Source organism: Mixophyes fleayi, chromosome 2, assembly GCF_038048845.1.
Source record: "Mixophyes fleayi isolate aMixFle1 chromosome 2, aMixFle1.hap1, whole genome shotgun sequence".
Classification (NCBI taxonomy): domain Eukaryota; kingdom Metazoa; phylum Chordata; class Amphibia; order Anura; family Limnodynastidae; genus Mixophyes; species Mixophyes fleayi.
This window is the reverse complement of record NC_134403.1, coordinates 228,753,257-228,767,545: the sequence shown is the minus strand read 5'-3', so window position 1 is coordinate 228,767,545 and position 14,289 is coordinate 228,753,257. Positions and strand designations below refer to the sequence as shown.

Sequence of the window (14,289 nt, the reverse complement as noted above, 5' to 3'; positions counted from 1 at the left end):
AAGTTCTCAAAAAACAGCAAAAAAAGAAACTTAAAATCATCTGAGGAGAAACGTAAAGTTGGCAATATGCCAATTACGACAAGTAGTGGCAAGGAACGGCTTAGGCCCTGTCCCGTGTTCATGACTAGTGGTCCAACTTCACCCAAGGATCAAAGCCCTCCTCCCCCCCCCTACAAAAAATTTAAGAGAGTTATGCTGTCAGCAACAACAACAAAACAGCAAAGAACTCTGCCTTCTAAACAGATGACATCACAAATCCCCAAGGCGAGTCCAAGGGTGTTGTTGGTTGTGAACCCTGACCTTCCCATCACTGTACGGGAAGAGGTGACTCCATCCAGCATTTGCAGCACGCCCTCTGCATATGCTGGAAGGATCACCCACAGTCCAGTTACAGATTTGGCTAATGAAGGTGTGAATGTTGTGCACTGGGAGGAGGATATTGATGTAGCTGGCGCTGAGGAGGATGTTGATGATTATGATGCAGACAGATACCAAATTGCATTTCTCAATTTCTATTTATATTCTAGATTATATAACGGCTGAAAAGTTTTCTGTTTTACTCCTAGTGGAGAGGGGATCTGATGCAGACAGATACCAAACTGCCTTTGTCCATTTCTTTGTATATTTGAATTGCTAGTTCTACAGTCTATGCAGGCTGCTTTATTTATATTCAACTACAAGTGTAGGGCGGGGGGGGGGGGGCATAGATAGCCACCAAAGTAACGTGGTCCATTTAATTTCACTTTCTAGCTCCACAGTCTGTGCAGCCTGCTTTTTTTTATCTTCAAAGTATTTATATTTACAAGCCTTGCAATCTAAATTAACTAGAGGTAGTGACGTGGTAGAACTCCAAAAGGCAGTTTGGAAGCCCCTGTACAAACTGGCTCTATTTTTTAACTGAGTTGTCCCCCCTCCAGTGTGTACTCGGAAAGAGTTTTTAGTGCAGCGGGGAACCTGGTCAGTGAGCGGCGAAGGAGGTTGCTTCCTCACAACGTTGAAAAAATGATGTTTATAAAAATGAATAATCAATTCCTCAATGAAGTACAGCACTGCCCTCCAGACAGTACAGAGGGACTGTGGTTGTGGAGTCCAGCGGGGACGAATTGATAATGTGTGAGGAGGAGGAAGTACACACTGTAGGGGGAGAGGAATCAGAGGTTGAGGATAAGGACGACATCTTTCCTCAGTAGAGCCTGTTTAGTTTGTACAGGGAGAGATGAATTGTTTTATTGGTGTGGGGGCCCAAACAAACCAATCATTTCAGCCACAGTTGTTTGGTAGGCCCTGTCGCTGAAATGATTGGTTTGTTAAAGTGTGCATGTCCTATTTCAACAACATAAGGGTGGGTGGGAGGGCCCAAGGACAATTCCATCTTGCACCTTTTTTTTTGGCATTATGTGACCATTCAACAGTCGTTTGCCATGTTCAAAAAGTAAAAGAAAATGCCAACAAATTCAATAAATTAAATCAAAAGTTAAATGCCCTGTCATTATTTAAAACAAGAGGTTTTGACGTGCTAGAATTAGTGTAGTGTTAAGATGTTATAAACACTACACTTGGAAATTGGAGGAGGTAATGTGGCCCCGGTATCAAATTGGGTACCGGGGCCACCCCACTATGCAGTCCAGATACTTGTTTGGTGGAATTCCGACACGTGGAGGGTTTTTAAATTATATTGTGGCCTCGGTACCAAATTGTGTACCGGGGCCACCACACTACGCAGTCAAGATACTTGTTTGGTGGAATTCAGACCAGTTGAGGGTTTTATTATTATATTGTGTGGACCACTCTATCTATACCACACTACAACTCTATACCACTCTATTTCCTACTTTAATTCTATTTAATTCTATTTCCTACTTTAATTCTATTACTAATTAATTAACATAAAGAGGAACAAAAAAAACCAATTTTACCAAAAGTATAATATGACTTAGACTTACAAACACTACACTTGAAAGATCGTGCCTTTAAATGAAAAAGTCAGTCTTCATTGCACGACTATGTGCAAGTGCAACAGGGACATTTTTTTGGGTTTACAAAGTCAAACAATAACACTACGACCCTGTCTGTCTGGGGTCTGTCAATGACGAATTGTCTGGAGCATGTTTTGAGGAGGTATTGTGGCCCCGGTATCAAATTGGGTACCGGGGCCACCCCACTATGCAGTCCAGATACTTGTTTGGTGGAATTCCGACACGTGGAGGGTTTTTAAATTATATTGTGGCCTCGGTACCAAATTGTGTACCGGGGCCACCACACTACGCAGTCAAGATACTTGTTTGGTGGAATTCAGACCAGTTGAGGGTTTTATTATTATATTGTGTGGACCACTCTATCTATACCACACTACAACTCTATACCACTCTATTTCCTACTTTAATTCTATTTAATTCTATTTCCTACTTTAATTCTATTACTAATTAATTAACATAAAGAGGAACAAAAAAAACCAATTTTACCAAAAGTATAATATGACTTAGACTTACAAACACTACACTTGAAAGATCGTGCCTTTAAATGAAAAAGTAAGTCTTCATTGCACGACTATGTGCAACAGGGACAGTTTTTTTCTTTACAAAGTCAACTAATAACACTTGGACCCTGTCTGTCTTTAACATACTTAATGGGATCTCAATGACGAATTGTCTGTAGCATGTTTGGAGGAGGTATTGTGGCCCCGGTATCAAGTTGGGTACCGGGGCCACCCCACTACGCAGTCCAGATACTTGTTTGGTGGAATTCTGACACGTGGAGGGTGTATTTATTTTATTGTGGCCCCGGTATCAAGTTGGGTACCGGGGCCACCCCACTACGCAGTCCAGATACTTGTTTGGTGGAATTCTGACACGTGGAGGGTGTATTTATTTTATTGTGGCCCCGGTATCAAGTTGGGTACCGGGGCCACCCCACTACGCAGTCCAGATACTTGTTTGGTGGAATTCTGACACGTGGAGGGTGTATTTATTTTATTGTGGCCCCGGTACCAAATTGTGTACCGGGGCCACCACACTACGCAGTCAAGATAGATAGATGCGTATCATAGATAAAGTACATTCAGTGGTGTGGGGCAAATTGAAAAATATTCAAAATGCACTGACATTATCAAAAACAAGAGGTTGTCACACGCTAAAACTCCAACATGTATATGATGGAGAGGATGGAGGAGCAGCCGTATGTGTAGTGTAATGCAGACCTGTTGAAGGTTTTTTATATATTTTATTGTGGTGCCCAGTGCCCACTCCTCTACGCAGTCCAGGTACATTTATTGGTGCGATTCATAAAAGTTCAGGGTTTTTAATATATTGTGGTGACCCACTCCTCTACGCAGTCCAGGTACATTTATTGGTGCGAATCAAACAAGTTGATGGTTTTCTTATTATATATATTGTGGTGACCCACTCCTCTACGCAGTCCAGGTACATTTATTGGTGCGATTCATAAAAGTTCAGGGTTTTTAAGATATTGTGGTGACCCACTCCTCTACGCAGTCCAGGTACATTTATTGGTGCGATTCATAAAAGTTCAGGGTTTTTAATATATTGTGGTGACCCACTCCTCTACGCAGTCCAGGTACATTTATTGGTGCGATTCATAAAAGTTCAGGGTTTTTAAGATATTGTGGTGACCCACTCCTCTACGCAGTCCAGGTACATTTATTGGTGCGATTCATAAAAGTTCAGGGTTTTTAAGATATTGTGGTGACCCACTCCTCTACGCAGTCCAGGTACATTTATTGGTGCGATTCATAAAAGTTCAGGGTTTTTAATATATTGTGGTGACCCACTCCTCTACGCAGTCCAGGTACATTTATTGGTGCGAATCATACAAGTTGATGGTTTTCTTATTATATATATTGTGGTGACCCACTCCTCTAGGCAGTCCAGGTACATTTATTGGTGCGAATCATAAAAGTTCAGGGTTTTTAATATATATTGTGGTGACCCACTCCTCTACGCAGTCCAGGTACATTTATTGGTGCGAATCATAAAAGTTCAGGGTTTTTAATATATATTGTGGTGACCCACTCCTCTACGCAGTCCAGGTACATTTATTGGTGCGAATCATAAAAGTTCAGGGTTTTTAATATATATTGTGGTGACCCACTCCTCTACGCAGTCCAGAAAGATACCTTGTTGCAACGTTTTGGACTAATAACTATATTGTGAGGTGTTCAGAATACACTGTAAATTAGTGGAAATGCTTGTTATTGAATGTTATTGAGGTTAATAATAGCCTAGGAGTGAAAATAAGCCCAAAAACTTGATTTTTAAACTTTTTATGTTTTTTTCAAAAAAAATCCGAATCCAATACCTTAAATCCGAACCGAGACCTTTCGTCAAGTGTTTTGCGAGACAAATCCGAACCTCAAAAATAACGAAAATCCGGATCCAAAACACAAAACACGAGACCTCAAAAGTCGCCGGTGCACATCCCTAATATCTAGCAGTATTTATAGTTAATGATTTATATTTCTATAAAACTGTTAATAGTTTAATATCTAGCAGTATTTATACTGCTATGTAGTTAATTAATAAAAATAATAATAGTTAATTAATACTTTAATTAATACTTAAATTTATTTATTTATTTTATTTTTTTATAAGAAATTTACAAAGGCATTAGTAATGGAGCCATTTTCAACAAACGTTTGGCAGTTTATTTATGCAGCATGTATTGATGAATGTGCACATGCTGGTTTGCTTGTTGAGGGAGAGGAAAGAAATACTTTGGAAATAGAGGAGAATGTAGATGTGCATGTGGCTGCAAGTGAGGGAGAGAATGCTGTGGCTCCATTACTTGATGCAAGGCGTCGGGTCCCACGGCCCCGTCTGTACCGCACACGTCGGTTACTTGATGGGGTCCCTGAGGATGAGGTGATAAGATTATATCGCCTATCCTCAGTTGCAATTTATTCTTTATATGACCTCCTTAAAGAGGACCTGGAACCAACAGTCCCCACAAACCATGCTGTGCCTGGATTGGCAAAGCTGCTTGGGGCATTGCATTTTTTAGCGTCGGGAACCTTTCAACCGACATTGTCCGTAATTGCGGGTTTCTCCCAACCACATTCTCGCGGAGTTTGTTCCAGGTCCTTAAAGCCATGAAAAAACATACTAGGGAATTTATTAAATTCCCACAGTCTGAATTAGAATGGCAGGAGGTCAAATCCAATTTTTATAGTGTGGCACGTATGCCAAATGTCCTGGGTGCAATAGATTGCACCCATGTGGCACTCACATCTCCGCACAGAATGGAAGAGAGCTTTCGAAACCGAAAGCACTTCCATTCCATGAATGTGCAGATGGTGTGTGATGCCAGAAAAAAAATCCTAAATGTTTGTGTTGGCTTCCCTGGTTCCTCTCATGATTCTTTTATTTTGCAGAATTCAGGAGTGTTCAAGAGGTTTGAGGAGGGAGATTTTCCTCATGGATGGCTCTTGGGTAAGTTATATCTAGGTAATCGCTATTAATAATTATTTCTAAAATGAGAAGAGCACTAATAAAAAAAAAAAAAATTTTTAATAGGTGATGCAGGATATGGGAGCCAGCCCTGGTTGCTCACTCCAGTGTCCAATCCAATTTCTGATGCTGAAAAAAGGTACCAAGCAGCACATATAGCAACCAGAGGTGTAATTGAGCATACCTTTGGGCTACTTAAGAGCCAATTCCGCTGTTTGGACAGGTCCGGCGGTGCGCTTCTGTACTCACCATCAAAAGTTTGCCTTATTGTTATTGCTTGCAGCATTCTGCACAATATCTGTTTGGCAAATAATTTGGAGGTAGAGATAGATCCTGCTGTTTTACAGGATCAAGACCTTTCTTCAGCCACAGCATTTGGTAGGGAAACAGGAACTCGTGAGCGCCAGCGTTTCATTTTGGATTTTTTTTCATGTAAGTGTAAATTTTGTAATGTCATAATTTTTTTTTAGAAATATAAATTAATTAATAAGTAATAGTTTTTTTTTTTTTTTTTTTTTTCAGGACTTCAAATTATTTAGTGGGAGATAGCTCCAACAATCGTTGTTCGGCGTTCGATTAAAGGATTTTTATATATATATATATATATATATATATATATATATATATGTTTTTATTTGAAAATATGTTTTAATGTTAGTTAAGATAAAAGGATCCAGCGACTGAATTTTAAAGACCAAGGCCATGAAGCTTTTCAAGAGCCAGCTTCTTGGACAGGTGGGTGTCATCATATGTAAACTGCACCATGCTATGTTCTGTGTGATGTAACCTTATGTAAAGTATCACTACTGACACATACTCACACTGAAATTACATTTTTTCTCTTTCCCTTTCTCCAAAATGTACCTGTCACACCCATTTCACTGTGGATTGCAGACGGAACCAGCGACTAGATTTCAAAGACCGAGGCCATGAAGCTTTTCAAGAGCCAGCTTCTTGGACAGGTGGGTGTCATCACATGTAAACTGCACCATGCTATGTTCTGTGTGATGTAACCTTATGTAAAGTATCACTACTGACACATAATCACACTGAAATTACATTTTTTCTCTTTTCCTTTCTAAATTTTTTGTAACCAAATTGATGTGTTGAACAAATATTTATTTTTCTATTATATTGTACAACAATCTTTCTAGATTATAATAATGAAAGACACATGTTTTAAACCAAAACTATAACATCTTTTAATAATTTACATATTTTCTTTGTGCAATAAAATTTATATATCACAATTTAATTTTTCTGTGGTCTTTGCTTTTCTCCAATTTCTTGTAGTTCTTCTATCCTCCTCATTTGGCTGTGAATAATTTAAAAAAGTGTTTAATTTTTAATTTTTTTAAAAAAAAAAACATAATACAGTTGAAGAAAAATTGCAACATTAGCATCATTAACAATCAATCCTCTATTTTAATTTTCATTAGGATTAAGTATTATCTTTTAAAAAATCACTGATAATATTTCTGGAACTTTTTTTTTTTTTTGTACTGTTATCAATAACATTTAACATTTGGATTTTTTTTTACAATGAATGTTACAATTGTTAAAAACATTAACATATAAAAACAATTTAATATACATTTATATATCAACAACATACCGGGTTTAATTATAGGCAAAACTAAGTTCTTGTCGTTAGTTCTTCTTTGGGATAACTTTGTGATTTGTAGCACAGACCATTAGATGATTATAAAATCTTTTGTCTAAGGGATTTAAACAGAAAAAAATATATATAATACCTAATATAAAATGAAAAATAATCAGATTAATTTTAACACAAATATTACACTTACCATTGTTAAATATTCTTCCAGTAATTGAAGGATTACGTGCATTTTTCCATTGTAACTTTATGTATTTTCAACTAAAAAAAAAAAGTGTTTTTTTTTAAAATACATACATATAGGCATTCATATACACATATATCTATATATCTATATACACACACATATATATATGTATAAATGTGTGTGTATTTATATATATAAAAATAAAATATAAGACAGGGGGCGCCACACATAGTGCAATTATAAGTGATACATAGTCGTATTCATCCAGAGATATATAATTCCCGTACCAGATATTCAAAGTAATCAAGCCAATGATTTATATGATGAATTCCTTCTGATGGCACCACGAATAACCTGGTAATCAAGGTAATCCTGGATAGTAGATATAGCCTCCTGACATAGGGCAAGATGAACAGCTGCAAACTAAAATACAAGCCACAATGGTGTGATACCGTAAATGAACCAGACCAATATGCGTAAAAAGACGTCTATCGCCGGCTGGTACCTTCCTCATCTGCAGACAGGTGTTGAATGACTGGGGAGCTGCCTCTCTCTCTCTATGTCTCTCTCTCTCTCTATATCTCTCTGTCTCTCTCTATGTCTCTCTGTCTCTCTCTATGTCTCTCTCTATGTCTCTCTCTATGTCTCTCTCTCTCTATGTATGTATGTATGTATGTATGTATGTATGTATGTATGTGTGTATATATATATATATATATATATATATATATATATATATATATATGAAATGTATATCTTTATGAATTATTAAAAATATACAAATACATACCTTTTTACATGTAAGGTTCATTGTGATCATCAAAATGAAATATTCCAAAATGTTCAAACGTTGAAAACTTGTAAAACTTGTTGCTCCATATTTATCAACAGATTAATTATATCTTCTATTTCTGAAAAAAAAAAGTACAGAAATATATTGTTACTAAAATTTTGTTATTTAATATTAAATATGACCATAGATTGGGTTAGTGAACGTACAAAATATTGAAGTATTCCATAATAAAAAAAATAGATAGACATTTGACTTACGTTGGGGGTAGATTGCATCACTGGATCCTCTGGTGATGAAGATAATGGTAGTCTTCTTCATGCAAATTGCAATTCTTCTGGGCTTGGCCTTGCAGACTGCACTGTCAAATCCAACGGTATCTCTGGGGTCCTTAAGCTGCTTATAGCACTTTGTGGTTGTCCTGTTTGAGGGATGGTTCCTGACACATTCCACTCTGGAAAATTAACCGAAAGGTTTTCCAAAAGCCTTCTTGAGCGCATTTCTTCATTTAAACTTTGAAGGTTGGTGGCTATGAGGATATTGGCTGCTGCAGTCTGTTGCTGGTTCTGCGAAATTTGGTCTAGAGTATTGGAAATTCTTCCAATACTCACTTCGGTTCTTTCTTGGGAGGCTAAGATTCCGGAAAGAATAGTGGCAATGTCTCGATTGGTGTTTATCTGTAATTGCCTCTGTTTCGACATTTCCTCAGTAAGTCCAACAATGGCATCTTTGATTCCTCTCATGTTGTCTTCCATTGTTCTCCGAAACACTTCCTGGGAGTTTTCCATTTCTCTTGCAAGTGTTGTAAGTCTTGAAAAACTAGATGTTGAAGGTGCACTTTCTCCACGTTGTATTCTAGATTGTGAAGTGTCTTCCAAACGCTGAAATGTTTGTTGCAGGGCCTCAAAAGCTGTGGTTGTTGTTGTAGCTATTGTGAAAGAAAAAAAAAATATACACATACATACATATAGAAACTCACAACTATTTATTTAGAAACATGTTGTTTGACATTATAAAAAATATAATTATGACTCTACACTTACGCTGAATCACAGGAATTTCTGGTGAAAATGATAAAGAACCAGACTGATGGGAGTCTTCTGATTCTGGAAAAATAAAACATTATTACATTTTTTAATGATGTTAGTTACATTAGTCAGTATAATAAGGTCAGTATGAACTTGGCACTTTGTATTAATGATGGAAATTTACTGGTAGATACTCAAAACTTTTGATTTATATCCTAAATGACCAGGGCCCTCTTACCAACTATTTGGGCCCCCGGGTAAAGCCATGCATCTGGGCCCATATACGTCTGAGGCAGCGCAAGACAAAAAAAAAAAAAAAACAGAGAAAAAAAACCACAAACTTACCTTTAGGACAGCTGGTGATCCGGCTACCTCCCTGTTCTCCTCCTCCTTCACATTCCGCAATGCTTGACTGGCGGGCGTTATGACGTGTCACCCAAAATGCACTGCCAGCGCCACACGGAGGAGGACAACCGGGAGGGAGCCGGATTGCCAGCTGTCCTAAAGTAAAAAATTTTTTTTTTTCTTGCGCTGCTTCGGAAAGACTTACCTGGCCTGCAGGGCCGCCGGGCACCTGCCCATTGTGCCCAATGTGAAAGAAGTCCCTATAAACGACTAACCTATATACCTTTAATCAGTGGCCTATGATGAAATTTATAAATAGCTGCTAAGTTGAAATTTTTGGCCAAAGAAAATTTTTACTTACCATTTCTAGCAAAATTACATGTTTCTGTATCCTCAATAGGGGTTACATCACTGTCTGCAGCTCTTGCCTCTTGTTGCTTCTCTCTCAGGTTTTCTAAGGATAAACAATAAAACATGTTGCTATTATTATCTAATTGTAAATGATTTTTTTTCCTCATCAACAGATTATTTTAACCTAATGACAATTTGAAATATTTAACAAATAAACAAAAAAAAAAGGCTTTGCAATGTTTAATGTAGAATGTATATTGGACTATCATTCACATGTAAGGGATTCCGCAATGTTCTGCAATGACGCCAATTCTGTCCTTGAACTACATGGTTGCTCTTCAAATGCAGTCTCTGAAACATAAGCAATGTTAAAAATTTGCCAAAAATCCGATTTTAATAAATTTAAGAATTTTTTTTTTTTTTAAAACCAACCTCTTCTTCTTTTTTCAGGGATGTTAGTCACCGTAGAAACTGATGATACACTCATTCGTTTTCTTGGCATTTCTGTTTGAAATTGCTTTATTTTAGATTATTACAAGACATAGATATATTTTTTTAAAAAATAATTAAAAATTTTTTTTCATACATACCTGTTGTCGCACACGCTCCTTTTTTCTTAGAGAGTAGGATGTCTTTGCGTTTTTGAACTACCCAAAAAACAAAATTTAAATGGTTTTTAGATATTGATTGATGACACACATATTTTTAAAACAAAAATTGCCCCTGACTAATGTTTACCCAAAAAAAAATAATGCCTGATTCATTAAGCATTTAACTATATAAACTGCTAATTTTGGTCACTCGGCCAAAATAATGTTACAATGAAAGGGCTGCAAAATATTAATATGTTTTTAAAAAAAAAAACAATACTGACTGTTTTTTCACGTAACACACAAATATCATATGTGTACAAATAAGCTCTCAAAGATTAGTGCAACAGGAAAAAACAGGCAGTATTTAACTTATGTGCAAAACAGAATACTAACTTGCACACCTTGCATTGTTGCATGTTTTTGTCCAGGATACTTAAATAACTTTTCTAAACTTACGATCCTTAATGAATCATGGACCATGTCATTAAATAGATTAGAATTAAATTATAAAAAAAAAATATGGTTCAAGACCAAACTCCTCCTTTATATGCCTTCTTTCACAGGATCATATATATATATATATATATATATATATACACACACACACAACTGACCTAACACATACATCGATACACACACACATATGTGTGTGTACATATATTAAAATATATACACATACATACTATGGTGTAAGAGACAAGAAAACAAACACACACATACACAAAAACATGTGCACGTTTTAGACCATAAGAACAGTATATTAAAGGTAGACGTGTACATATAAGAGTGTTTATTACGATAAAAATGGATCAATATCTATAATTTAACCGCTATGGCTATATTTATCCATTTATGTTAATAAACACGCTTATATATACATGTCTAGCTTTAATATACTTTTTTTATGTTCTAAAACGTTCACATGTTTTGGTGTATGTGTGTGTTTGTTTTCTTGTCTCTTACACCATAGTATGTATGTGTATATATTTTAATATATGTACACACACACACCTAAAAAATTAAGATATATCTATATATAATCATATGCACACATTCACAACCACCTGTTTAATGTTTATTCATTCATCTATATCAAAAATATAACTAAAATGGGTATATTTTAGATAAAGAGAAATGAGTATACATAAAACAGTGGTGATTGAGAATGTGTGCATATAAAATATATACATATATTTAATTTACATTGAAAAAAACTTTTGGCTGCATGATATACACACACCAAAATCCTATGTTATTATTGTCAAGGTGGGGTTCATCTACATATTGGTTTGTATGTATACAGATTTCAATCGACAGCTGTGTGTACATTGTAAAATAAATTTTGTATACAAACAACACAAATGTACAGTAACAATAACCATGGGCAATGATAACATATGATTTTCGTTTGAGAATATATTTTAGACATGAGATATGTGTGTGTGTGTGTGTGTGTTTGTATGTATGTATGTATGTGTGTGTGTGTGTGTGTGTGTACATGTGTGTGACTGGTAAAATATATATATAAGTATCAATATAGTCAAACAAAAAACACTTACCAACTTGGCTGGCAGCTGTGTCAGGACGTCCTTTTGAGCTTTTCTTAGATGGCCGCTTGGAAGTTGGCTCTACAATTAAATTTAACAGTGTTAAAATTATTTTAAAAAATAATAAAAAATAAAAAAAAAATTAATTAACACATCATCATAGATATAAACATATATACATACCTTCTGATAAATATGTTGAAGGTTCCTCTGTGTCCACAGCACCTTCCACACCTTCCACGAGTACAGGATCCAGGACCTCAGACAGCCTCACTTCCCAGGGTTTCATGGTGATATTTGCAGGTTTCCCACCACCAGTTCCTTTTGCATGCCTCTTGGACGCAGCCATCTTCTTCTTTACAATCCGCTTACAGTCCCGGAAACGTTTCCTGCAATGCTCAATAGATTTTGGAACTTGCCCACAAGAAGTCACCTTGTCAGAGATCTGACGCCAGATCTGGTTCCTCTGCTGATGACTTGTGACATGTGCCCGTTTACCATAAAGTACATCATAGTTTGTTACTATCGTGTCCACCAGGATGTTGTTCTGCTGCTCAGAGAAACGAGGTGCTCTGGTGATGTTACTACCACCTTCCTCAGGATCATCACCATCATCTTCTTCAGCCACTGTAGATTGCTGCGAGGGTCTGAAAGCCACTTTTTTAAGGAATCTCTGTCTTCTTCTTTCTTGTGCTCGCTCTCTTTCTTCTGTTTCATGCTGCCACTCTTCTCCACTGCTGATATCTTCTACATCCAGGTGTACCTGTTCAGAAAGATTTTCCCTATGCTCCCTAGACATACTGATATATGTATGCTATGTAGCTGCTATGTAGCTGAAATAAATAAAAGTAATGCTGGAGCTAAAAAGTAACTAAACTTTTATTTAATTGTGATTATTGCACACTTTTTCTGTATGCAGTTTATTGATGTATGCTATTAAATAAAATGTGTGGTGTTGTGTAGTGTTTGATGTAGTGTGTGGTGTTAATACTGTGTAAAAATATAACTTACTATAATGTAATGCAAAATAAAATGTAATGCAAAATAAAATGTAATGCAAATGTATGTAAATAATGTGAAAATAATGAATAAAGGTATATAAAGAAAAAAGTACAATCCAGAATCTCACAAAACCAGAGGGTCTCAGGAATCAGCCACCAGCATCGAAATCTCTGCAAAATGGCACTTTGCAAAAGAAAGTTGTTGTTTTCTATAGAAATGTGGGCGGGAAATCGCGAACGGCGGGAAAAGGGTAAAAAAAAAAAAGCACTTCGTACAAGTCGGATATTACGCGATAAGGGGCTGGGTTAGGTATTACAATTGAATACCGTCATTTCCGGGAAGTTGATTTTTTGCGATGTCCGCGGTTCCGCTTATTCGCGATATATTACGCTAATACGCGGACAATTGAATACCCCCCCGTGAGTCAATTAGAGTGGAAGTCAGAATATGGCTTCTTGACACTTGACGTTCAAGCGTTGTATACTAACATACCCCATGAAGGAGGAATAGAGGCTGTTAGGAAAATGCTGGATAATGATACCAATTTAACCATGGCTAAGCGAAAATTCATTCTGGATTCTATTAGATTTATTTTAAGTCATAATTATTTTCTGTTTGAAAACCGGTTTTATTTGCAAATTTTAGGTACGGCGATGGGGACCAGGTTTGCGCCGAGCTTTGCCAACCTGTATATGGGACAACTGGAGGAGGTGCTAATATGGGGCGGCCGGTTTGGCGCGAACCTCGTCCTATACGGCCGATACATTGATGATTTGTTTTTTGTTTGGAAGGGTGAATCTGTACTGGATTTTGTAGAATTTCTGAATAAAAATACATTTAATTTGAAGTTTACTCATACTTTTGATAAGAACACGGTTAACTTTCTGGATGTTACAGTAACAGCATGTGGCAATAAAGTTACAACTTCTAATTATAATAAGCCAACGGATGTGTGTGACTACCTTCATTTACGAAAGTGGACATCATCATCTATGGATTAATAACATACCTAGGGGACAATTAGGCAGACTTAGAAGAAACTGTTCTGAAGACCAATATTTTCTAACTCAATCCAATACTATGTTGGATAATTTCAGTAAAAGATGATACCCTGAGAATTTACTCAGTGAGGCTGCTCTGTATACCTCCACCTTGGATAGGGATGAGCTGGTAAAATCCACGGATGAGTGTAAAAAGAAGAAAAAAGTGTTTGACAATAATAATCCAGCTTTTATCTCTCTATATAATGCTAAATCTAAACAGATCCATAATGTTGTTAAGAGGAATTTCAGCATTTTGAAAGAAGATAATGTATTAAAAAGTGTTTTGGAAGATAGACCTAAGGTGATTTTTAAGAAAAATCTAT

The 14,289-nt window shown here is 36.4% G+C and overlaps 1 protein-coding gene and 2 long non-coding RNA genes across 3 annotated transcripts; all 3 read right to left on the bottom strand.

The window, feature by feature from the left end:
• Positions 1-7,284: 7,284 nt before the first annotated feature.
• LOC142140313 (uncharacterized) lies at positions 7,285-8,144 on the bottom strand. The gene is made up of 3 exons (XR_012688394.1): positions 8,058-8,144; positions 7,555-7,690; positions 7,285-7,341 (listed from the first exon to the last, which is right to left on the bottom strand). It is a non-coding gene; the product is annotated as an uncharacterized LOC142140313 (long non-coding RNA).
• A 772-nt stretch (positions 8,145-8,916) lies between these two features.
• Positions 8,917-10,268, bottom strand: LOC142140312 (uncharacterized). The gene is made up of 4 exons (XR_012688393.1): positions 10,055-10,268; positions 9,792-9,884; positions 9,101-9,163; positions 8,917-8,985 (listed from the first exon to the last, which is right to left on the bottom strand). It is a non-coding gene; the product is annotated as an uncharacterized LOC142140312 (long non-coding RNA).
• A 1,412-nt stretch (positions 10,269-11,680) lies between these two features.
• LOC142139899 (uncharacterized) lies at positions 11,681-12,804 on the bottom strand. The gene is made up of 3 exons (XM_075197760.1): positions 12,105-12,804; positions 11,934-12,002; positions 11,681-11,691 (listed from the first exon to the last, which is right to left on the bottom strand). Exons 1-3 carry the CDS (start codon positions 12,718-12,720, stop codon positions 11,681-11,683), a joined length of 696 nt encoding a protein of 231 aa, XP_075053861.1. The 5' UTR covers positions 12,721-12,804.
• Between the last annotated feature and the right edge of the window lie 1,485 nt (positions 12,805-14,289).